The sequence below is a fragment of the Stenella coeruleoalba genome (assembly GCF_951394435.1).
Source record: "Stenella coeruleoalba genome assembly, chromosome: 11".
Classification (NCBI taxonomy): Eukaryota; Metazoa; Chordata; class Mammalia; order Artiodactyla; family Delphinidae; genus Stenella; species Stenella coeruleoalba.
In genome coordinates this window covers 59,468,494-59,492,279 of record NC_137157.1, presented here as the reverse complement: position 1 = coordinate 59,492,279, position 23,786 = coordinate 59,468,494, and the positions used below count along the sequence as shown (strand labels likewise).

Genomic DNA, 23,786 nt, shown 5'->3' with positions numbered 1-23,786 from the left:
AATCCAGATTTTATTGTCAGGGAGGGGGAAAAGGGAAAGACGTGGGCTGGGGGCCGGGATTGCTACATCGTCAAGCATTAAGAGTTGATGGGGAGGGGAAGGCCAGTGGGGGCCTGTCCCCCTCCCGGGTCTGTGCTGGAAGGACTGACGATACGGAAACCACAAGGTGGGGTGGGGAGGTCACGACCCCGCCCGAGTTGTGCAGTGGAGGTGTCTGGTGGGAGGGGACAGCCATGAGGTCTAGGAGCTGGGATGGGGTAGGCTACAGACTGCAAATCCTGCGGAAAGGGGCGGGGCGGGGGCGAGGCTTCTATTGCTTTTTGCTCACAGTTTTGCGGAAGGCGAGGCGGGGGTGGGCTTGGACTGGACACCCCTTGCCCCCCTTGGTACCCCTTGGGCGATGGGTGCTGGTGAAAAGAATGGAATCCGGACTGGGAAGGAAGAAGGTGAGGGAAGGGTCTATAGGGGCATCTACTTGGTCCCACCCAAGTGCCAGAGATGCCACCAAGTGCTGCCCGTGGGCCCGGCTAGACCTGGGCTGGGGCGTGATGCGGGGCGGGCACAGTGAGGTTGCAGGCGGTAAAACCAAAGTGCTTATGAGGGACCCAGGATCCCGCCTGCTCCCCTCCCCCTGCGGAGGACGGGGGTGTTCACGGAAGCGCTTCAGTTTGGGGGTAGGGGGCCGGAGTCCCAGAGTCCGCTTATTGCCAAGAAAATCCATTTCTGCCCCCTGGACCCCGATCATGGCTTGTGAACCCCGTTTTGTGCTAGGTTTGGGGGGGAAGGGCTGGATGCACATGGCTTTTGGGAGGGGGTGTCTCCAAGGGGGCCCGGGGGTGAGACAGCCCCCCCTTTTCTAGGGGAGAGGGAAGGGCAGGGGGCGGGGTTCCCTGAGATCTGGGGTGTTCCCCCCCTTCTGAAGCCCCCCTCCCCCGCTACCCCTCCCCTTTCCTGGAACCCCGTACCTCGGGGTGGGGGGGAAGGAGAGAGATCATTCAGGGAGTGCCGGGAGGAGGGACGGACTGGGAGCCCGGAGGCCTGGGTCCCGGCTGGAGGTGGGGGGTTTGAATGGGAGGGGGTTCAGGGTTCAGGTCAGTAGGGGGAGAAGAGGATGGGTCCGTGCGCAGTTCGGATGGGCCCGGGGGCCGGGTGGAGCAGGGGGTGGGTGATCGGCGGTCCCTGGAGAAGAGGTGCGGCGGGAGCCGGGCGCAGAGACAGCGGGGAGCCTGCTGCCGCTGCCATCACCGCAGCCACCGCGAGGGGGCTGGGGAGCAGGCCTCCGGCCAAGGACTTGGGCAGCTCCTTGGAGAAAGTCAGAGTGCCCTGCAGGGGGGAGAGGGGCGGGGAGAGGGAAAAGTCCTTCTGTGGCCCCGCAAACTCCACCTCTCCCAGGGCCGGCCGGCATCCCCTCTCCTCCCCGCTCCGGTCCCCGCCCCTAGGACGAATTCTCCATCGCCCAGGCCTCACCGCCAGCTCCCCGGCGCCCCTGGGCTTCTTGTGACGGCTCAGTAGGGGGTTGGGCTTCCCGGCCACGCCATCTCGGTGCCGCCGGCTGGAAATGTGCTGCAGGGACCAGTGGGTGGGGGGCTGTGAACCACGGGGAAAGGAGCAACCGCCAGGGAGCGGAGTGATCGTACCTCAGCACCTGGCCCCGCCCCTTCTGTGGCACCAAAGGACGAGCCTGAAGAAGAGTCTCACCCAAGCTCCCTGTCCCCCCTCCTCCCTCAGCAGGTGCGCTCTCCAGAGTCCTCGGAAAGGGCCTTGGACCCACCTGTTTCAGTTGGACCTCCGAGTTGACCTTGACATTGCAGATCTCACAGTGGAAGGTTCGGTCCTGGGCAGGGGCCTCTGGTTCCCCGGGAGTGGGAGGCCCCAGCCGAGGGTAAGCTTTGATGGGGCCCAGTCCACTTCGGGCCTCCAGAATCGTCTTGTGCTTAGTACCTGGAGCCCCCAGAGGGCGGGAGGTAAGAGGTGGAAAAAAATTCTCCAGGCTTACTACGCCTCAAATATCCACATTTCCAATTACTATATTGGGGGGGGGGCATCAAGCGTGGGGGCTTTCCAAGGCCCTTGGGACCCTTCCAGACACAAGGTGGGTCAGGGGAGAGTCACAGTTACCAGAAATAGGGCGGGGGCGGGGAGGGAACCGAGAAGGTCAGGGGCTAAGGAATGAGGGAGATGATTAGGGAGGGAGATAGGCTGGTGAGTCTTCGAGGGTCCAGGGATGCTGGAAGCCAGGAGGGTTAGGACATAGCGAGCAGGAGGGGATGGGGACAGGGGAGTGGGCGTGGGGGAGGGGAGCCCATACCTTTGTTATGTGCCTCAAGCTGGGACAGGGAGTTCACTGCCACCTTGCACAGAGCACAGTAGAGCAGCCGCTTGGCCTTCTCCTCCTCTTCCTTGCTTCCCCCAGGCAGGGAAGCTGGGGCTGGAGTCCCCCCTTCACCCTTGGTCACACCCTGACCAGTCTCCGGAACACTGGGAGGGGATGGGGAGCCAGGCTGTTTCTCTGGGGATCCTGGGGCTGGACCCAGTCCATTTTCCATGGAAACTGTCACTGGGGGAGAAACATAGGGATCATCCCAGATGGCTTTCGGAGAAGATTCTTTATGTGGAGGAGACCTAGCCCCGTTTCCCGGAGGGCAAGGGCCCAGGAGTCCCCACCCTGTGACAGCACGCATGCTCTCATGCCCTGGACCAGAGCCAGATGTGGTCCAGCTGCCGCGGGCTGGGTGTGAGCCTCCAGTGCCTAGCTCATTCTCCATGAGCTGGGAATGGCCGAGGGGTCCAGCCCCACCAGCCTCCCCTCAGCCAGGGTGAAGCTGGCAGCCAGCCTGGTGAGGGGGAGAGGGGCACGGAACAAGGAACCTCCCCTCCGAGGCCTGCCAGCCAGCCTGGGCTTCCCGCCCGGCCAGCCCCTTCTCAAGAGGCCTGCCCAGTCCCCAGGGAGGCATGCCAAAGAACTCTAGGAAGGGGCAGAAGCGAGGTGAGGAGAGGTTGGGAGAGACAGGCACAGACATGGCAAAAGGGAAACAGAAACAGCAGAACCAGAGAGGGAAGAAACAGGGATGTGGGCTGCTCTATAATTCATGGCTTGATTAAAGATGCACAGGCCCCAGGCCTCAGCGCTGGGTTCTGGCCTCTGCACAGGGGAAACTCTAGCGCTCCCATTCTTGCTCCAACAGCTGATCCAGTTTCCGGGTCAGGGGGAGGCCGGGGGTGGGGCTGGGGAGCTGGTGGGAGGGGACCTCCTGAGCCCTGCCAGTGTCCATTTTGCTGGTCCATCCTGTGATCTTTCCTTTTCTTTTCTCTTCCTCATTCCTGACATCATTTATCTCCATCCCAATCCAGACAGCACACTCACATCTCTATCTGGACGGAAGCTCCTGGCTTCCAAAAGCAGGGCAGGTCTCCTTACCTCCTTAGGGAGATACCCTAGGAACTAAGTGAGGTAATATGTATCGAGCACCTAGAACAGGGCTAGACAGAAAAGGCTAGCTACACCGCCACCATCATCATCCCCCTTTGACAGAGACATTACCAAGTTAACCTGAGATGTTCAGGCTGAGAAGCAGCCAGAACACAGAACTCAGCTCACCCACTCGCCCTGTCTGTGCATCCCCGAGGGACGGTGTGTGTGTTTGTGTGTGTACGTGTGGTGAGAGTGGGGCCTGCTTCCCAAGCTGGTGGTGCAGCTCCTTGGTTTTCTTTCTCCTTAGGGTAGGGCAGGAAGGACAGGCAAGGACAAGGAGGACATGGGGAAGTCAGGTCTCTCTGGAGTTGCCATGACTGACATCTGATGTAATCCCAGGATGGGGGTGGCTCGGATCGTCCGTCTTGATGTTCCTTCTTTCCAGTTTCTTGGCTGGGAGTTAAGGTTGAGGATGGCCACCAGCCACGAGGGAGAAAGAATCTCAGAGTTGCTTTCTGTAAACCCGGAAAAGACCTCACAGATCTTCAAGTCTCACTCCCTCATTTCCGAGGGACAAAAAACTCTGGCCCAGAGAGGTCGAAAGATCTACCCAAGATCACCCAGGGAGTTGCCTGGGTGTCCTGGGCCCAGTCCTCCCTGGGGGGAGCCCCCATGGGCAGGCCCTCAGATATCCTGATTCTCTCCCCTGCCCCTCTCCCCAAGATGAAATGGTCTCTCCCTGGATTTGGTGGTTCCCTCTTTCTTGAGGAAGTTTGCCAGGTAGCCTCACCCTAGCCCCTGTCTGAGTCACTGGGAGGTGGGGAGGACAGACGGTGGGGACTCTGCTGAGAGGAGCTGGGGCAGCAGTGGGGGTGACAGGATGGAAATTTTGCGTCACTGGCTTTGGCTGCAGGACTCACCTTGGGTGGGGCTGGGGTGGGAGCTGAGGAAGAGAGAGATGAAAGCAGAGGAGAGTTCTGGGAACTGGGGACAGAATGGAGGAGACAAGTTCAGTTGAAGGATGCTGCGGGGGAGTCAGACATACCTGGACGGGGGGCTACACCCTCTCCACTTGGGGGCGTGCCGCCTGGGGGAGCTGGATCTCCTGCTTCCCGGACGCTGGGCTCCCTGCCTCGAGTCTTGGCAGCCTCGATGCCTTTGACTCTTCGGGCATGGCGATTACCCTTGTAGTGGGCCTCAGCCTGGCTCTATAGGGAGGGAGGAAGAAAAGGGAATCTGAGATCGTCTTTCATCTGAACGTTCTCCCCATGGAGCTCCTTCAGGTGCTGGGGTGGCCTCAGCAGGCTGCACTTAACCTCTCCCTACACCAGGGAGAGGTAAAACCCCACGTCGAGGACCCTGGTTACTCAGTCGCTGGGAACCTGGATCCCCACCTAGCCCAGGCTCTACCCCACCACCACACCCAGGGCCTGCCTGCTGACTCAGGCTTCCCACCTTGTCCAGGGGTGAGGGAAGGGGACCCCACAACTATAGAACCCTAAATGGGAGGGGCCGAGCAATCTAGCCAGTCCGCATCCTCTTCGACCCCCGGCCTTCTATGCCTGTGTCCCCTGGCCCCAGGATCCAGCCTTTGCTGCTCCTGGGACTCCCACCCTCACGCTGGGAGTCCCAGGAGCTCTGCAGCCTGGGCTGTACCCTGACTACTCCCCTCTGGGTCTCATTTTCCCTGAAGCCTCTGCGGACACCCTGGAGGACCCTGGCCCCAAGCCCAGCTCTGGAGACAGAGAGAGCAGCAGAGACAGCTGTCAAAACAGAGGCGCTTGGTGGGGGAGGGGAGGGGAGGGCAAAAAGAGGAGAGGGCTCTTTACTATTGGCCCCTGGCCCCTCCAGTCTCCCACCCTCCAGCAGTGAGCAGAGCCAGGGTTGGGAAAGGGGATGCCTGGGGTCGAGGTCAAGGGGAGGTCTAAATCTGGGTTGGTCCTGGCTCCACCCCACACTGTGTGCACCCCCTGCTAAGAACACACAATCCTGGAACCACAAGGTCACCCAGACAGGCAGTAAAGTAGAAATAAAAGGTGTGGATAGGCAGGAAAAGACTGACAGCCCAGGGGTGGGCCAGGGGTGTGCAGAGCCTGGAGGCATGGTGTGGCACGTGTGTGTGTGTGTGTGTGTGTGTGTGTGTGTGTGTGTGTGTGTGTACTGGGTAGAGAAACAGAACATGCTTTCTTTTTCCTACTCAGCAGAATGAGGCTCTGCTGTTTTTCTCCAAAACTTCTCAGAACCTGCACGCCACAAAGCCCCCTCTAGACTCACACAAAAGTCCCAAGGGAGCCTCCGAGGGAGAAAACCTGGGAGGCCAGACACCAAGGTTCTGAGTTTGGGGTGGCTTCTCCCATGGGAGAGGCTTTCCCTTGGGAGAGCAGTGGGGGCCAGGCCTTGTGTGTAATTTGGAGGGAGGATGGCGGAGAGAGGAGGAAGCCAGGAGGTTAGAGGGAAATGGGTGAGCCGGGGAGGAGTTTAGCAGAGGCCAAGGAGGGCACAGGCTCTGCAGGGAGCCAATGACGTAACTCAGCCCTGTACCCAAGACCAGAGGACCAGAGGCCACACTCCCACCCAGACACAGATGGCCACCTGTGTTCCAAGAAGTTCGGAGCCAGGGATGCCTCAGTCCCCAAGGGAGGGAGGGGTCAGCCTTACAGGACTGGGCTATATACTTCATGTCAAAATATACAGCCATCTCTTGTCCCTCCCGAGTGCTTTCCATCAGCCCTGCCTCTCCTGCAGTATCCCCTCATATCCCCTTAATCCCTGCCCCTCACCCAGAGCTCCCAGACCCTGCCCTCCCCTAAGATCCCCCTGGTCGTCCCTGCCCCAGCCAGTGGATGGGTGAGCAGCTGGGTTTCTTACCTGAGAATTGAAGCGGATCTGACAGACATTACAGGAAATGATGGGCCGCTTGGTCTTGAGTAAGGGTCCCCCAAACGTGTGGGACAGTACAGCCTTCTGCACAGGGTCCATCTGTGGAGGCAGGCTGGGGTGAGCCAGGAACCCCAGCACAAGCTCATGTCCATCACAACCCCACTGGCAGCAGCTGGGTTGAACCAAAGTCCCCAGAGCCTCCTCCCAATCCCCCAGCATGCCAGAGGGCTCCGAGCCTCAGCTCCCTGATTCCCTCCCAGCCCAATCTTCATAGCACTGGAAGGGACCTGAGAGATCCCCTGGCCCAGTGCTCCCATTTGACAGAAAGTAGAAGTGGTTTGCCCAAGGTCAGAGCATGACTTAATAGCAGAGCTGGGACTCGAACCTGGACTCGTCTCCATCCGTTATACCATGAAGATCAAGCTCTGTCACCTTGACCTTTCTCCTGGGCTGATCCACCAGAGGCCCACTCAGGAAGTCTCAAAGCATCCCAGACCCTAGGGCTCTCAGCTGAAGCCTTTTTCGGCCTCCTCTCTGGGACAAGACCATCAACCGAGCCAAGCTTCTGGTCCCAGGAGGCAGATGTTCCTAGCTTCCCACCTCTGCGCCCCAGGTTGCCCTGACACACTCATTCCCTGGACCTCTTAAAAGCAGTAGCTTCTAGAGGGAGCAAAAGAACCCGGGAGAGAGTAGGTGGCTCCAGCGGGAGTCAGTCGGAGAACGTAAGAAGCTGGGCTGGCCTGAGGCAGCCCCGGGGATCTTCTGAACTCCCTCCCCTTGGTCACAGGGCTACGGGGCTGGGAGGGATCAGGAACGGCCTCTGCCCCCACCCTGGGTCAGCAGATGTCTTTGCAGTCTCCTGCCAAGAGTTCACATGAGGCGGGAAGAGGATGGGAGTTTCTGTCTGAGGCTTTCTGCGATGAGGATGAAGCCAGGGGCCTAGAGGCATGAAAACTGCCTCCCTGCCCCGTCCTCCTCCCTTCTGGCCCCCAGGCGGCCAGGGAGAGGCGAGCCTGGAATGCAGCTGAGGCTGAGAAGAACTGGGTGGTGGCTGGGATCTCTCATAAGCATGGAACCAGATTAGAGCTGAAACCTTATCTTCTAGGTGGAAGGATCAAGTGAAAAAAAAGTTGCTGGGGGTACCCAGCTCCTCAGCTGAGGCCCTCCCTGCGCCCAGGTCTTCATGACTCCCCAGGAGACACTGGTGAGAGACAGGAACACGGAGCAGGGGGAAGAAGGTGGTCTGGAAAGGGGCTTTAGCATCCCTGTGAAATGCGCCATCCCATTTGGCAGTGACAGAGGCAGGAGCCAGGTTCAGATAACCAGTCTGACAGACCAGTGTCAATTTCCTGGCCTGCCGTTGGCTGGAAGCAGCCCCTCTCCGTGGCTTACTCTTCACCTCCTGGAAGCCCAGGTCCCTTTCAGGGAAAAGCCAAACAGGGGAAGACTGGGTGTGTCTGTGTGTGTCTAGGCAGTCTATGATCAATCTGTGCAGGGGTGGAGTGTGAAGGCGTGTCACGTGCTGTGTGTACATCATTTCTGTATCAACAGTTCTGTGTCAGGGGCTCTGCGGAAGCCATGAATGGTCAGGTTGTGCAATCTTCAGCTGTGTGTTTATCGGTGTGAATGTATGATGTGTCTGGCAGGAAGACAGACCGAGTTGGAGACAGGCTTTAATCAGAAAGGGGAGACAGAGGTTGCACTCAGCTCCCAGCCTCCGGGCGACAGTCCTCCCTAACCAGGGACCCCCCCCAACTCTGCCCCAGGGTTCTCCATAGCCCCTGGATGTCCTCACATGCTGGGTGGGGAATGGAATTCAGCCCAAACAGAAACCCAATCTGGGCCAGGAAACCTAAGTCGATGAAAATGGTAGGGAGAGAGGAGTGGGATGGAGAGGGGAAAGCAGAGGTCCCTGGCTCTGTCTGTGCCCCACCCCAGGACCCCAGCCTGCTCCCCAGAGTGGCTGAGGACCCAGTGCCCTGAGGATGACCTGTGAGCTGACTGTCCCAACATCCATCCCCTGCAAATTGGTCCCTGTCCCGCTTGGGTCCTTCCTCCAGGTGAGAGCCTTTTCCTTTGCACAGCCCTCTCCTCAGGCTTAAGTCCATAAACACCAACTAGGGGTGGGAGGTGGGCAGAGAGGAGGGCGGCAACCCAGTCAGGTAGGTCCTTCCCACCCTCTCCTCCGGGAACTGAGGAGACACCAGGCTGAAGGTGAGGGTTCCTGGGCCCAATCCCTGCGCAGGTGGAATATGAGCCACTGAAGTGCTGCTCCAGGCCAAGGTCAAGAGGCCCTGGTGACCTAGATGAGGGCTCTCTGGGGAGGGGTGAAGGCCAGCATCTCCCAGAGCCCTCTCACTCCAGAGCCCCTTCCCTAGGATTTTGGCCTAGACACTGTCTGGAAAGGTCCACAAAACAGTCTCCTCCCACCTGCCCTCCAATAGCAGACATGAAAGGGAATCGCTCTCCTAAGCTGGGGCAAAATGAATCAGGAAGGGCAAGGGGGAGGGAAGGGGGAAACCAGATCAGGAACACCAGGAGGGGCTATGATTATATTTCCTTCCATTGCCCTTTATCTGATGGCTCCGCTGCCCCTGTCTGACCACCACACCACCTCCCCGCCCCAAATAAAGGCAAAAAGGGAAGGGGGATGGAATCTCAGGGATGGGAAGACCTGAGGGACAGGAAGGATTGAAACAGGAAAGAGAGGGAGCTAGAGAGTGTCTAAAGAGCAGGTGGAAGCTGGTGGGGGAGGGATGCTAGGAAGGGGACTAAGGCTGAGATGGGGTCAGGGCTGCATAAGGGATCTGACCGGCGGCGTGGCAATTTGAGGGTAGGTGCAGGACCTGATGGGAAGTCTGAAAATTTGGGGGACTTCAAGGATCTGAGAAGCAGAGGCCGGGGTATCCAGTATGGTGGCAGCAGTCTGGGGGGCGCCAGATGGGATCCGGAGATTGGTTGGGGCCGCGCCGGTCGTGGGGGATGGGCCGGATAACCCGAGGACCAGGCGAAGGGAGAGGTAGGGAGCCGGGCAGGGGCGGGCGGGGATGGGGTGGGGGGGCGCTGCGGCAGCGGCGGGAGCCAGGGAGAGAGGAGGGGCCGGGTGGCTTACCCTGCGGGACCCCGGGGGACGCGGTTCCATGGCCCGGGGTGGCGGACCCGGGAGGGGAGGCCGAGCCTGGCCGGGCCGGGCAGGCCGGGGACGCGGCGCTCGTTGCCCGGGTGGCTCGGGGCTGTGCGGCCGGGCCGGCCCGGAGAAGGGGAGGCGGCGCCGGCCCGGCCCGGAGCCCGCCCCAGAGGCGGGGCCGAGGACGGGGGCGGGGATAGGGAGCTCGGGAGGCTTGAAGGGGCGCTAGGGCGAAAAGAAGAGAGGACGGGGTGTCCATGTCCAGACACTCGTTCCAGAAAGACCTGGTCCTGGCGAAGGGCCCCTCGGCCTGGCGACGGGGCATTGACCAGATGCTCCACTGGGCTTCCTCCAATGGGGACCCTTGCTGGGTCCAGTATCCCTACCAGTGGCCGACCCTGTTTCTCTAGCTTGGACCTTTCTCCTTTCTTTCACCCCTTCCACCCTCGCTCTTCTGCTGACAGCTTCTCTTTCGAGTCCGCAGACGACCCTTTCCCTGCTCCCTCTGCACACGACCCCTGTGCCCCTTATACATGTTACTTCCCCTACTAGGGATGCAAGACCGAGCCCAGGTACCCAGGTGTCAGGCACTGCTCTCTTAGTGACTCCTCTGAACGGTGGAGCTGGGGTCGCCCAGGGCAGAAGCGACCTCAAACTGGGGACATCATCCCTAACCTCTTCCCACCTCCTCCTCTCGCCCGCCACCTGCTGGAGAACCAGGTTCCCGAAGGGCTTATGCTTCGTGCACTTGCTGCCCTCTGGCGGTAGAGTGGGGGCAGCACTGGGGGACGAGGGACAGGAGGGCAGAACAGCCCACTGCCCCAGACACTTCCTTATCCTCTCTGGATAGGTCCTAGGATTCCGGCTCTCTCATCTCCGGATCTCATCCCCTCCGTTCCACCTAGGGCCGAGAGATGAGCGAAGCAGGGGCCTGGATGTAGAGAGAGGCTGTCTTTGGGAGACAGTGAGGGATGTCGAAGGGCAGAGGGACGCATAGTTCAGGGAGGGGTCTAAGGGGTAGGAATTACCCGAGTAGGAGACATCTGGAAGTATTAGTGCAGGGAAGGAGAGACTCTTCCGTGAATAATAATACCATCACCACCACCTAATGTTGACTGAGCCCTTGGAATGTGCCAGCGTCTGGACTGAGCTCTTTGCGTGGATTATCTAATTTAATCTTTACAACCACTATTATAATAGTAAATACTATTATTATCTTCATTTTATAGATGAGGGAACTGAGGTTTAGAGAGGCTAAATAATTTGTCCAAGGTCATAAGCTAGTAAGTGGCTGAACTGGGATTTGAATTTAAACCCGGGCGTTCTGACTCCAAAGCCCTGTACTTAACTGCTGCACAGTACTGCCAGGGCATGTCTGCAGCTTTTCTGCAGTCCTCATTCCCCTGCAGAATTTGGCACTATTGATGCAGCCTGCCACACTCTCTCCCTTGGCTTCTCCAACTCTATAGGAACTTGGTTCTGTCCCCACCCCGTCCTGTGGCTCCTTCATTTCCTTTGCAGGGGCCTGCCTCCTCCTGTTCCTACTGCCTAATTCTGCTTATTACCCAAGGCTTGGGCCTTGGAAACTACCTTTCTCTCTCTGATCCTCTATTAAATAAAACAATGAAATAATGTAATAATCATAGCAGCTTACACTGATTGAAAACTTACTTTGTGCTAGGTGCTAGGCATTATGATTATGTAATACGATTCTCACAACAACCTTGCGAGTTGCTATTACTGTCTTCTTTTACAGCTGATAAAATTGAGGTTCAGAGTGGTTAAGTAATTTGCCTAAAGTCACACAGCCAGTACTTTTGGAAAATCAATTCAAATCCTGCCAGTCTGATGCCAAAGCTGGTATCACTCAACACCTGGCCACACTCTCTCCAAGCTTATCCACTCTCATGGCTTTAAATAGCTCCTCCCCACTAGAGGCCGTGGAGCCATGAACCTGGGGAGTCAGAAACTTGGGATTATCCACGTGAATCAACTAAGTAGCTTTGTGATCTTGGGAAAGTCACTTAACCTCTCTGGGTCAGTGTTTCCTCATCTGTAAAATGGGTACAAAGATAGGAGACCCAAGGTTAAGTGTAAATCAGGTATGTAGACTGGGGGGAAACTATTCCCAGCACCTTCTGCTCCAGTCACACCCAGTCAACTGCAGTTTCTCAAGTGCTCTTTTTTAGCCCTTGTTTCAGTCTGCAGTGTTCTCTGAAATCCCTTTTAAAATCCTACTAATAGTTCTTCAAAGCCCAAATCATAACGTCATCTGCTCCAGCTTCAATCCCTTTTTCCTCTGCTGTTTCTTTTTTTTTTTTCCTGCTCAGCTCTGGTTGGTCCCTCACCGCATCCAATAAGTCTTTCCTGACACCCCCTTGGGCTCCCCTACAAGCTACCTGCCTCCAGCACAGCTCTTCTCACACTATAGGGTAAATGCTAAGTTACTGTCTTTCCTACTACACCGTGAGCTCTCCAAGCACAGACTGAGTCCTGTGTCCCTGATACCAGTGCCTAGCACATAGTAGGTGCTCAAAATTTTTTTTGTTCAATTGAATTTTTGTTAGTGTCTCTGTCACAATATTTATAACCCTTCCTCTGTTTTGCATTGTAGATCACTGCATACACATCTATACTTCTTTCCTGAATATAGCGCCTTTAGCATGGGAGAATGTCATATTTACCCTCATGTCTCCCTTTTATCTAGGACAGCGCCTTCCTGATCGTCATTACTCAATTTTCTCGTCTGTAAAACGAGGATAAAATGACAGCTACCCCATAGAGTTGCTATAAAAACTGAGATATGAAAAATGCTTTGTAAACCTCGAAGCGCATTGCAAATGTTGGTTTGGATTCTCTGGGAGGAGTTTGGAGGAAGCAGCAGGCATAAAGAGAACTGTATTTGGAGTCAGATGCTCTGGGTTCAAGTCATACCTTAGGAACGTACTGCGTCCACTTAGATAAATCCCTAAACCCTCTGGGCTTTAGTTTCTGTCTTCCAGTATGTCAAACTGGAATAATAATGTCTACTTTGTTGGGTTGTGGTGAGGATTAAATGAGATCAAGTATAGAAACATCTACTGCAGGGAATTCCCTGGCAGTCCAGTGATTAGGACCCCACATTTTCACTGCTGAGGGTCTAGGTTCAATTTCCTGGTTGGGGAACTAAGATCCCACAAGTCACACAGTGTAGGCAAACAAACAAACAAACAAAAACCACACACACACACAAAAACACATCTGCTGCAGTGCCTGGTGCGTAGTTGATGCTCAGTACGTGTTTGTAACTGAATATGGTTTGATGGTGGGTTACTTGAATTGAATAAAGCTGACTTCCCCCAAACCTTTAGCTCCAGCCCACTCTCCAGGACCCAGATTCCAACTGTCTGCTGGACATTTTTGGCTCAACGTCCCACTGGCCCACCAACTCGCCATGTCCTAAAGTGCGTTCAGCAGCCTCACCCCAGGCCAGCCTCCTCCTCTAACCCCCTGTCCCTGGCAAGGTGAGTTCTTTCTCCCGGTCACAGAGGCCTGAACCCCGGAGTCATCCTTGACTCATCTTCTCTCCCCTACCCCCAAATCCTGGTTGGTCACCGTGGCCTGTCAAGATTTCCTTGGAAAAACCTCACCCACCCCGCTTCCTTCACGTACTCTTCCGATGCCGCGGGCCCAGTCTGGCTCTCCAGGTTCCCCTGCAGGCCCTTATTGCTGGGACAGCCTCCTAACTGGCCACCATCCTCCAGTCTCTGCTCCCTTCCATCCAGATGCCCCACTCACCTGCCTTAAACACTGCCCCTTCCCACTCACTCTCCTGCTCAAGAATGGATAATGCCTCCCTACTTCATAGTGATTAAATCTAGACGACTTTGCCAGCCCTCCAAGCCCTACCCCACTGACCCTACCCTATCCACCCAACGGTGGGCTCCAGAGAGCTGCAGCTTACAAACAGCCTGCTTGTGCCCTTGAAGAGTCTCTCTTTCCACCTCCCTGTACTCACTACCACCAGTCTAGGTCTTGTGACTTCTCTCGATGGTGGACTGAATGAGATGATTCATATAAAACACCTAGCACAGTGTCTGGCCCATAGCCGGATTTCAGCAAATATTAGTTATTATTGTTATTGTTGTCAACAGTATACCAGAGAGCCAACAACACTTGTAACTGACTAGAAGTAAAGGAGATGGGGCCCTAAGAAGACATAAGGAATTAGATACAAGAGGAGAAGAGGGCAGGGACGGAAGCAGCGGGGGTGGCAGAAGGGTGGGGAAGGCAGGCAGGCTGCTACTCACAGTGCTGTAGTTGCTGAAGAGGCCCAGGGTGGGTGCCGGCTCCAGTGGGAAGGGCAGGATCTGCTTGAGGTCCAGTGGGGGCTGCATGATGGGGGGCTGCCGTAGCAGAGGGAGGGGCCCTGCCCGGCTCAAGCTGCCTAAAGACCAGAGAAAACATCATGTGGGGCAGGAAGGCTGAAGCTCAGGAGCCCAACCCAAGCCTGGCAGTCCCACTTCCCAGCTGGGGGCCCACACTCAGAAGCGTGACCCCCACCACACACACTTCCCCTGCTGGCTGGCTCCGGAGCAATGGAGCACGGTGCCCTGTGGGCCTGGGGGAGGGCGCAGACCTGTTGTTCTTCCCTTCTGGGTGATTTTCACTTCCCCCTTCTCCAGCCTCCCTCCCCCAAGACCTTTAGGCATTTTACAGACCCAGGAAAATCACAGGCCTTCTCTGCAGGCCGCCTGCTGGACCACAAGGACTCGGGAGTCCCACGCCCCTGGCTACTCCCTTCCTCTGGTTTTGCTTTCCCCCAGGGAATCCCAGAGGCTAAGTCTTACCCCAGGGAGAACTGTCAGGTGACTGATTCATCCCACTGCTTAGAGAGGAATATTGAGGCCTGTATTTGGAGGAGGGCTGCTGGATCTCTCATAACTTTGGCTCCCCAAAGTTATGATTTTGTCCCAGTCGTAATTCTTAATTAACTGTCGATGTCTCGGGGTAGGAAAGTGGCATTCGATCTGGGAGGTGGACTGCCTGTGGCCATTCTCAGAGCCCCTTCTCCCCACCTTCCTGTCCTCCCCAGGTCCCTCTGTCAGCCGCGGGAATGTTCAGCTCAGGCTCTGCGGGAGGAACTGCGACCAGTCCCTGGGAGGGGAATGCCTGGGTCTGACCCCAAGGGGAACTGAAACTCCACTACCGTCCCTGAAAGCTTCTCCTCCTGCCCCAGAGCCATGGGAGGAGCCCTGCCAGGCTCCGCACGGCTGGCCCCTCTGGGCTTCTGCTGGCCCAGCTCCCTTCTGCGACTTCTCTGTCCACCAGTCAGGGAACTCTGGCTGCCCTTCATGGCTCTGGCAACCCCCTGCCAGCAACAGGGGTCCCCAGGAACAAAGGCAAACCCAGGAGGCTGCAAGCTTAGCCCCGTCCTCCCATGACCTTACTGGGGCAGAGGGTCCCCCTGGGATCCTTTCCTACTCCCTCCAGAGACGGCCCCTTTTCATACCTTCAGTGTCTGGTGCCTGCTGCCCCCAGGCAGTGGCCTGGCCCTGGCCCCCCAGGGGCCTGGGCCTGACAGCGTCCCCTTCCCTTGGTTCTGCCCCCTGCCCCCTCCCTTGCCAGCCTCCCCCCCAGTCCAGTCAGTAGAATCAGCCAATCAGAGTCCTGGAAAAGTGGGGCAGAGGGGAGGGCGGGGGAGCAGGGATTAGGGGAATCGGATGCGAGAGGGTGGGGGTGGGGAGGGCTCAGGCACAGCTGGGGGCAGGGAGCTGGTCCAGGAAGGTCTGGAGGGGTCTGTCTTTTCCACCCACTGCTCCGACTGGGCAGCTAGGGTGCCTGAGGCAGAGAGGGGTCAAGGCTGCTGGGAGCTTGGGCTGCAGACATCTAAGGGTTGAAGGAGAAGGCCAGGATGCTTGGCTTTGGCCCTTGGACAGCTGGGGGTCTGTGTGTCATGTCCGTTCCCTCCTCTGCCACCTCGGGGTTGAGATGGGGTAGGGGGAGAGGAGAGAGAGAGACAGACAGACAAAAGTGAGTGAGATAGAATGGGAAAGACTGACAGAAGCAGGAACAGGCGACTGAGAAAAGGGACATAGACACTGAGAGAGAAGAGGACAGGGGACGATGGAGAGATGAAGAGAGTGAAATGAGAGAGAAACAGAGACACCGCTGAGAAGCTGGACACAGAGCTAGAGACGAGGGCAGAAAGACCAGAGAACAGAGAACGAGAGAGGGAGAGAGGAGAGAGTGGGACCGACAGACTGATGGGGCAGGGCGACCATCTCCCCTTCCCCTCTGTCCGCCCATGGCTTCTCCCCTCTGTGCCCGCCTCCTCCTGTCTGGCACACAAGGCCAGGGCAGCCTTAACGAGCCCCAGGCGGCATCAGGAATGGTGAGAGAAACCTGAGCACTCCCAGAGCCCCAGGCACCCAGCACCCACCCCAGGCAGCTGGCCCGGGGCTCGTGCTTGCTCCGGCCCCAGAGAGGGAGGCAGCTCAGCTCCTTGACCCTTTCCTGGCTCTGAACTCTCCAGGCCCCCACCCCTCAAACAACCACCTCAGAGGAGAGAGGTGAGTTCCACAAAAGGCAACAGAAGAAAAGAATGTTTTCAGGTAAAGCACTCTGAGTAGTAGCACATGTAACCTCTGAGGTAACTATTCTATGGGGTAGCTGCTGCTAGTTTTTAACCATCTGACACTCGAAGAAACTGAGGCTCAGAGAACTGAAAAAGACTCGGCTGACGTTACACAGCCTGTAAGTATCAGAGCTGGGATTTCCATCGAGGTCTGCCACCCTCTTTCTCTGCTACGCAACCCCAAAGGGCTCCCATTTAACCCTGAATTCAGCAGAGATCTGAGAAAGGCTTCCATCTTGTCCAAGGAGAGGACAGGGAGAACAAGTTCCATGTACTTCCTGGGGTTGGAGGAAAACAGGTAGCAGCCCGTCAGTTCCCTCTAGCCAGCAACTCATCTTTTCCACTGACAGGAGCCCTGGGGTCGGGGGAGGGAAGGGGAAGTGGGAGGAAGGAAGGAAGGATGCAGTGAGGCAAGGAAGCAAAGTGGGCAACTGGAGATTTATGTGTCTCTTTCCCAGATTCCTGGGTCCACTCCACTGAGATCAGAGGTGGGAGGGGGCAGATGGCAACTTACGGGCCACGTGGGGAGAAACTGGGCCCTTGGTGTCAGGTAGCCCACGCCTCAGTCCCCTCTCGGCCATCCTGAGAATAATAAGGGCCCACTGTATGTCAGGCGCTTTACATATATGCCCCCCTGCGGACGGCTCTACTGCTCACTAGCTGGGTGACTAGCTCGTTTCCGAAGCCCCTCTGTCTCATTTCTCCTTTGTCAAATGAGAGCAACGGTACCTGCGTTGTGGAGTTGTTGAAAGGATTGAACAAATCCATGTAAAGTGCTGGCCTGCCACAAAGAAAGCTCAATAAATGTTTGCTAAATAAACGAATCCTCATCTTATAGATGACTGTCAGCTCAGAGAGGGGGAGTTAATTGAGCAAAGTCACACAGCTAGTGAGGGATTTGAACCTGTCTGGCTGGCTCCAGACAGGGCTTTCAGGCACCACACTTTCCTAGGGATGGAGGGGGAAAAAGGCAGGAATATAATAAGGGCTGTGAAGGAGGAAATCCAGGGCTTCATATGGCTAGGTGAGGGCTTCAGGTGGGTTTGGAGGAGGAGGTGGAGAGCAAACTGGAGTGTGTGTGTGTGTGTGTGTGTGTGTGTGTGTGCGTGCGTCCGCGCACGCGTGCGGGTCTGCACACCATGTCAGGTGTGACAGGGAGGAGCTGAGGCCTGGCTGGGACAGGCCACTCCAGAGGGAAGCTCATTAGCTCCAGCAGATAGAGCCCCACCCAGCTCCGTGGGGAGCTGCCAAATGCTTTATTAAAGACAGTTCCCAACCACTCTGGGGGAGGTGAAGTCTCAGTCCCTTGGATGGATGGCTGTCTGTTCATTTCTGCACCCCACCTGGACCTAGGCACTTTGATCCTGCTCCGGTATCCCCCCAGCACCAGGCCACAACCAAGCCAGGTCTGACTCCTTACTCCTTCCATCCCACTCAGAGCTCGTCTTTTCCTTCCTCTCTTCCCCAGAAATTCTGGCCAGGTGGGAGTCCCAGTCCCTTGGCTGTCTCCAGTCGGGCCTAGGGCCTGAAGCCCCTGTGGCAAAGAATGGGAGTGTCTGCCAGTGAGCTGGCTCTGGGAGCAGCAGCGTCAGGGTAGGAACAGGAGCCAGGAAGGATGTGAGGGTAAGGCTGCAGGTTAGCGTTCGTCTGGAGATTGGGCCGCGATGAGATTCAGATCCCAGAGAGGTATCGGGGATAAGGTTGCACGTAGCGTTAGGGCCCAAGGTGGTGAAAAACATGGGGTCAGCACTGGGTTAAAACGGGAATTACGCTCTGGGGCCAAAGGAGAAATGAGATTTGCGTCTGGACTGGAATCTCATCTCTAATCCATCCCCTTTTCACTTTGGGCCTTTTGGCCTCTTCTAACCCCAGAAATGCCTAAAACTGGGGGATTAAGGGGAGAGCCTGGAACCCCTAGATCTTGCCTTCTTGACCAAGTCTCAGGTATTTGAGGTATTTGTCCCCTTCTGCTGCAATTTCCCCCTTCTTGGCAGGAGGCCGGCTGAGTGCTGGAAAGGCTTTGAAGTCAAAGATGAAAGCAACAAGGGGATGATTATGAACAACTACTCAAAACATCATCCCTAATAACCCCGGGGGAGATGTGGGCGGGGGCAGGGCCTAAAGGGGGGAGGTGGCCAGGAAAGGCAGAAGGAAGACCCCTGGGGAATTTTCCCCGGCCTGATGGGAAAAGCCTCCCTCAATGCCCCCGCCCCACACACCACACCAAGGGCCCAGTTGGAGAGGAGGGTAAGCAAAGTTCAGAACGGTGAACCTGAGTCCAGAGCCACCACCTTAAACCTGGGCCCACAGTCTAGCTCTTGGGCAGGCAGGCTGGGCCTCACCTGCCGGGCAGAGCACCTGCACACAGATTCAGTGGACCTCAGCGTTCAGAACCTGAAAACCTTAGAATGGGCCTCAGGCCTGGCCGGGAGCTGCCTCCCTCTCGCCTTCCTTCGTCAAAGAGGGTTAAGGTATGTGGCCCGCCAGGCTTCCCACCCCTCTGTGGGCTGGGCACAAGGAGGGAGTTAATCGCAGTGTCCTCAGGGAGGTGTGGTGGGCGTCCAGTTGGTGGCCCCTGGCATTCCTCCTGTGGTGGGATCTTGGGCTGGTTCGAGCAGGTTCCCGAGGTCCTCTCCAAGGCCTACTGACCAGGAGAAGCACGACTCAAACTGGCCTGTCCTGGACAAGCATGATGTTGCCTCTGGGGCCCGTGCCCAGGCTGGGGCCAGGGTGCAGGGATTGCACAAGTTGGAGGAATGTGGAGCCTGTGCTCTGGGAACCTGAGTCCAAGTGTGGTGGTGGGGGTCACGCCAGGGTCGGGATAGTCTTCATAGATGGGCCTGGAGTCTCTTTCCTGCTAGAGACACTCTTGGGAAGAAGGCAGGCAACCAGTCATTCGTGCCTCTGTTGGCTCATTCATTTAATGGATTTTATGGGATGCCAGGTGGAGAGGGGCAGATGTAGAGGGGTAAGAGCAAGGAGCTACAGGAGTGGGGGGGGCGAGAAAGGGGTGGAGGAAGGAGGGCAGAAGGGGAGAGAGCCACCTAGTGGGAGTCAATAGGGGTCAAAGGAAAGAAGAAAAGCAAGAGTCAAGGGGGCCCCAGCAGAGGGCTGAGGTGGGAGCCAGGCGAGCCCTGGGGTGCCAGCATGCAGCCAGGTGTCCCCGGTGGGGGGCAGGGAGACCACAGGTGTCTGGGCCTGGTGGGGGGTCTCCCACCACAAACAGGGCCCAGGAACCGGCCTAGCCAGGACAGAGGGCAGAGGTCAGAGGTCAGAGGACAGAACAGGCCTGTGGACTATCGTGGAGGCAGGGGCCTGGAGCCCGACTGATGAGGAGTCCTTTCCTCCCCCTCCCGGGGCTCCCTTCCCATGTAGGTCATGAGGCTGGGGTGGCTGTGGCTGAAGGGATGTCAGAGCCCCGCGGGAGTCTCCCTCCGCCATCCTTGTACTCCCCGGGGCCCCTTCCTCTGCTGGTGCCCCCGGCCCAAGGCAGGGGTGGGGGTGGGGTGGGGGAGGAAGGAAGAAGAAGGCAGCCGGGAAGGAAGGGCCCAGGCAGCCAGAGCACGGAGACAGAGGGGCAGGTCCCGGCGTGTTGGGGCAGGATGGCTGCGGAGACAGGATCCGAGCCGCAGGGGCCCTGGGATGGACAGTTTCCCACCCCTTTTTCTCCCCAGACCCCTTATCTTCAGCCCTCAGGTTCCCACCTCCCACCACACACCTCGAAGCTACACCCACCATCTTCTCCCCCCGCCCGCCCCTCACTTCCTCCTTTCCCTCTTATCCTGGGCCCAGAAGGATGTCGGAGTGTTTGAGCTAAGGGTGGGGGAAGGCCCCGGGGCGGGGCGGGGGGGGGAGGGGGGGACGGGTCAGAACCTTTCGCTCAACTCCGCCAGGCCAGGACCAGCCCCTCCCCCAGCCTCTCGTAGACTGTCATATAATATTCATGAGCCTCATGAATACGCAATGTTCTCATTACGGGGCGGGGGTCTTACTCGGCTCTGTCTCCCCCTTTACCACTCCCTGGATCACCGGGAGAAGAAGTGGCAGTTTGGGGAAGAGGGAAAGAGGGGGCCCCAGATGTGGAGCCAGATGAAGGGGGAGGGGGAACCGGTGGCTGACGGGCGGCCGCAGTCACCGCGGTGCGGGAGGTTGGGGGGTGACCTACTGAGAGGGACCCAGGAGCCTGGAGCCGCGGAGCCGCAGAGCCCACTCACCGAGGATCATGCTGGGGACCCAGGCGTCCGCGGTTCCGCGTCGCTCTGTCCCGGGGGCCGTTCTGGCCGGGCTGGGGGTACGGGGGGTGGAGTCGGGGGAGGAGCAGAGGCCGACCGAGGCGGAGCGGGGGCGGAGCCCGCAGCAGGTGAAGACGGGAGGAGGGGGGACCCGGGCACCCAGGGCTCCAGGAGAGGGCGTCCTGGCGGCTCCTTGTTTCCTCCCGCTTTCTCTTCTACTTGCTGCCCTGGGTCTTCTGGATTTACGGTGTCACTGCAGCCAGGGCTGGGGGAACAAGACATCTAGAGGACGGTGTGTGTTGATACAGGAAGCTGGAAACTAAGATGCCTGGGATCCCGGGAAGGGCTGAGTCTAAGGGCGGGAAGTCTGGTCACAGGCTGATATGGGGTGGGGAATGCCTAAGTACTCTGGCGAGGGATGGGGCCTGGCTGGATGGGACACCTGAGTCCTCTCCAGAGTGTTGGGCTGGGCAGGAGCAGAGGGTGGGGCAGAGAACGTTTAGGTACTAGTTTGTTTCCCTGGCTCTGGAGCAGGATGCCTGGGGGCTGGGTCTCAGAGGTGAAACGTGGGGTTGAAGATGGACCCTGGGTTGATCTCTGGCTGGGGTCCGAATGCCTAGGTCCTTAGGGAAGGTCTGAGGGAAGAGATTGCAATCAGTGGACCCAAAGAGGTGGAAATAGAAGCTTGCAACTGAGCTCATTAGGGCAACCAGAGATGACAGAAGATCAAGAACTGAGGCTGAGCCTGGTAGAGATGACCTGGATTGGTGGGGATGGGAGCATCTATCCAGGGCATTCCCCATTAAGGTGAACTTGGACTGAAGAGGCCTGGTAGGGGGTCTTTGATGAGGTGGAGGGGAGGATGGAGGATAGGACAGAATGTATGGGCTGGGGAGAACGTCAGAGGAGAGGCGGAGTACAGGACACCGGATGTATTTTGAGGACCAACAGGATGTATTCCAAGGCAAGCAACTGGGACCGCGGCATGAGGCTGGAGTCTGGGAGTCTACGAGGTGTCTGGGGAAGATGCAGCTGCTGCAGCCTGGACCTGTCTGTACCTGCCCCAAGAGGGAGGGCAGCAGGAGGATTTCCCAGAATGCCAAGCAGCCAGCTTCAGGCCAACCCCAGCCAGAGGGAAAGGAGGTGTGAGTAGGAACTAGAACACTTGGGATTTAGGGACAGTGGAGGCAGGGAGGAAGAGGTCGGTAGAAGGGCGGGGGGACTGGAGTCTTGGAACAGTCTAGGAAAGAGCAAGGGGACTGAAGACTGGCATTCCTGGGTTCTGCAGGGAATTTAGGACCATAGGGCTAATTAAGGTACAGGAAGTTCAAGTTCCTGTTTCTGGGCCCCAGCAGTCTCTTGTCCTCACTCCACTGATCTGGTTTGAAAAAAAGATCTGTTTCTGCACCTGCCAAGATGCTCCAGCTCAAGGGCAAGTGAATCCTGGGGGTGCTAATGCCTTGGCATTGTTCTGATCCAGAGACCCAGAGATCTCAGGGGACTGTGGCCTTGCTGCCCGAATCTGGCCTTGGGGGGAGAAGGTAGGGTCTCCGAGCCCATCAGAGGAGGTCCTCTTGCTCCAGAACCGACCTACCACCATGCTGTTCGAGCCTAGTATCACAAAGCCTGCTTCTCCCACACCTTGTTACCTACCCCCCCTTGCCTCTTCCCACTCTTTCTCCTGGGTGGACTCAGAGGACAAACCAGAGTCAGCATCAGGCCTGGCTGATCAGTGATAGAGACCCCTTTGCCCTCATCCTCGTCCATCCTCCCACTCTACCCCCAGGGACTCTGAGTTAGGGAGGTCTTAGAAGAGGGGTTCCTTAGCTCACCAAGGGGAGGCAGCTGGCTGGAGGGCGGGGTGACCTTGCAGGCAGCTGGAGGGGGACAATGTGTGGGATGAATTCATTATTGATGAGCCCTGCACCCTGGGCTACTAATGAGCCCAGGCCGGCTGCTCTAATTGATGTCAAGAAACTTGAGACCCCCAGATCAGCTTCCCGCCTGCCAGCTGCCTCTCCTGAGCCCCCTCCCCCTTCTGTGCCCCCAGCTGCTCTGTTCCCTTCCCAGGGCCTCCTTTCCATCTCCACTGACACAGACGAGGCTAGGACTCAGGACTTCCCCTTCCCCTCTTGTCCCTTTGCATCACTCAAGTCTCAAGATGGGAGGCACACAGGCTCTGGAGGGGCTGGGAGATTGGGAAGGGGAAACAGACCAGAGCCTGAGAATTACAGTTCAGGGACAGAGAGGCTGGTGCTGGGTTACATCTGCAGCATTGCTGAGCCCAAGGAATTCTCATCTTGTTTTGTGCATCCTCGGGAGAGACCTTGTCACTCTCTGAGACTCAGAGGTACAGGCGCTATACAGACACACCCATGATACTAGCCCAGTACTCACAGCCCACTTCCCCTCCTCATTTCCTCCTCATAATCGTATAAGAAATCTCAGATTTGGCCCCTGGAGTTCGGCTGATGCCATTCCCACCCATCCCCCGAGAGGGCGAGTATGGGATTTCCTTCCTGGAGAATTCCCAGTGCTTTGTTATGCCACAGCTGTCATCCTCGGAAATACTGCGTGTCTCTTTGCCTCGTCAGGTCTCACCCTGCCTGTCAGTCCCTCTTCATTTATGGGTTCTGGGAAGAAGTTCCCAAGTTACAGAATTATCAAGACGTCACAGATTGGAGTGTGGAGCGGGCTTGGCCTCCTAGGAGAGATATTTTTGAGATCACGTGGGTACTGATAGGCAGGAGCCTAAGTTAATAAGAATAGCCCTGTTGATGGGGGAAGAAAGGTGAGGAGGACCTCATTTCCTCCCCTCCCCAAATTCCCATGAATTTGTGGCTATGCTGCCCTCTGGTGGCTGAACTGTGGTTTAGCAGGACATGAACATCTTTGCCTCTAACGATCCCGCTAGCATTTCAGCACCCCTCTCTGTCCTCTTCCTGGATATTAGGACAGTCCTAGAGGAGACAGGGGATCCTGAGGGGTTCCCTCACTCTGGTTTCTCTTCAAAGACCTCAAGGCCATGTTGGTTAAGCATGAGGGCTTTCACAGTCAGGCAAGGCTGAATTTGAGTCTGTGACCTTGGGCAAGTTACATAACTTCTCTGGACCTCAATTTCCCCTTGTGTAAATGGGGTTAATTGTACCTACTTCACACATTTAATTTCCATCAAATTAAATGAGATACTGTATGTAAACTATTTAACACTCCCTCTATGCACCAGAATACAATGGGCAATGAAAACAAAACAAAAACCCAGCTGGCTTTCTTCTGATTTAGTTCTGCGGCCTTTTCTCGAAACCCATTTCATTATTTTGATTTAGGAAAGCCCAGGTGAGTCTCTGGACCATGGTCCCCCACCTTCAACTTGGACCTCCCCCTTTGTATTCTTCCCTAACCCTCAAACCCAAAGAGAAAGGATTCCGCTCCCTGCTCTCCTGGAGGTGCTGGGGCCAGATCTGGCGGGGGCTGGGTGATGAGCAGAAGAGTCAAGCCTTTCTTTCACCCCTTCCATCA

General features: G+C 57.1%; 1 protein-coding gene across 2 annotated transcripts; it reads right to left on the bottom strand.

Moving 5' to 3' along the window:
• Positions 1-983: 983 nt before the first annotated feature.
• Positions 984-13,821, bottom strand: ZNF385A (zinc finger protein 385A). 2 transcript variants are annotated; one of them, XM_079937473.1, is made up of 7 exons: positions 13,709-13,821; positions 6,281-6,391; positions 4,458-4,620; positions 2,309-2,557; positions 1,772-1,941; positions 1,468-1,563; positions 984-1,323 (listed from the first exon to the last, which is right to left on the bottom strand). In XM_079937473.1, exons 1-7 carry the CDS (start codon positions 13,793-13,795, stop codon positions 1,093-1,095), a joined length of 1,107 nt encoding a protein of 368 aa, XP_079793599.1. In that variant the 5' UTR covers positions 13,796-13,821; the 3' UTR covers positions 984-1,092. The 2 variants fall into 2 exon arrangements, with proteins under 2 accessions (XP_079793599.1, XP_079793600.1); XM_079937474.1 differs by lacking the exon at positions 13,709-13,821 and adding an exon at positions 6,678-6,815.
• Between the last annotated feature and the right edge of the window lie 9,965 nt (positions 13,822-23,786).

Coding starts and splice junctions, on each gene's coding strand:
- ZNF385A (XM_079937473.1), bottom strand. CDS start 13,795: ATGCAGCCCCCACTGGACCTCAAGCAGATCCTGCCCTTCCCACTGGAG. Junction 6,392..13,708: donor TCTTCAGCAACTACAGCACT/GTGAGTAGCAGC, acceptor CTGCCTCCACAG/ATGGACCCTGTGCAGAAGGC. Junction 1,564..1,771: donor CGGAGGTCCAACTGAAACAG/GTGGGTCCAAGG, acceptor TGGTCCCTGCAG/CACATTTCCAGCCGGCGGCA.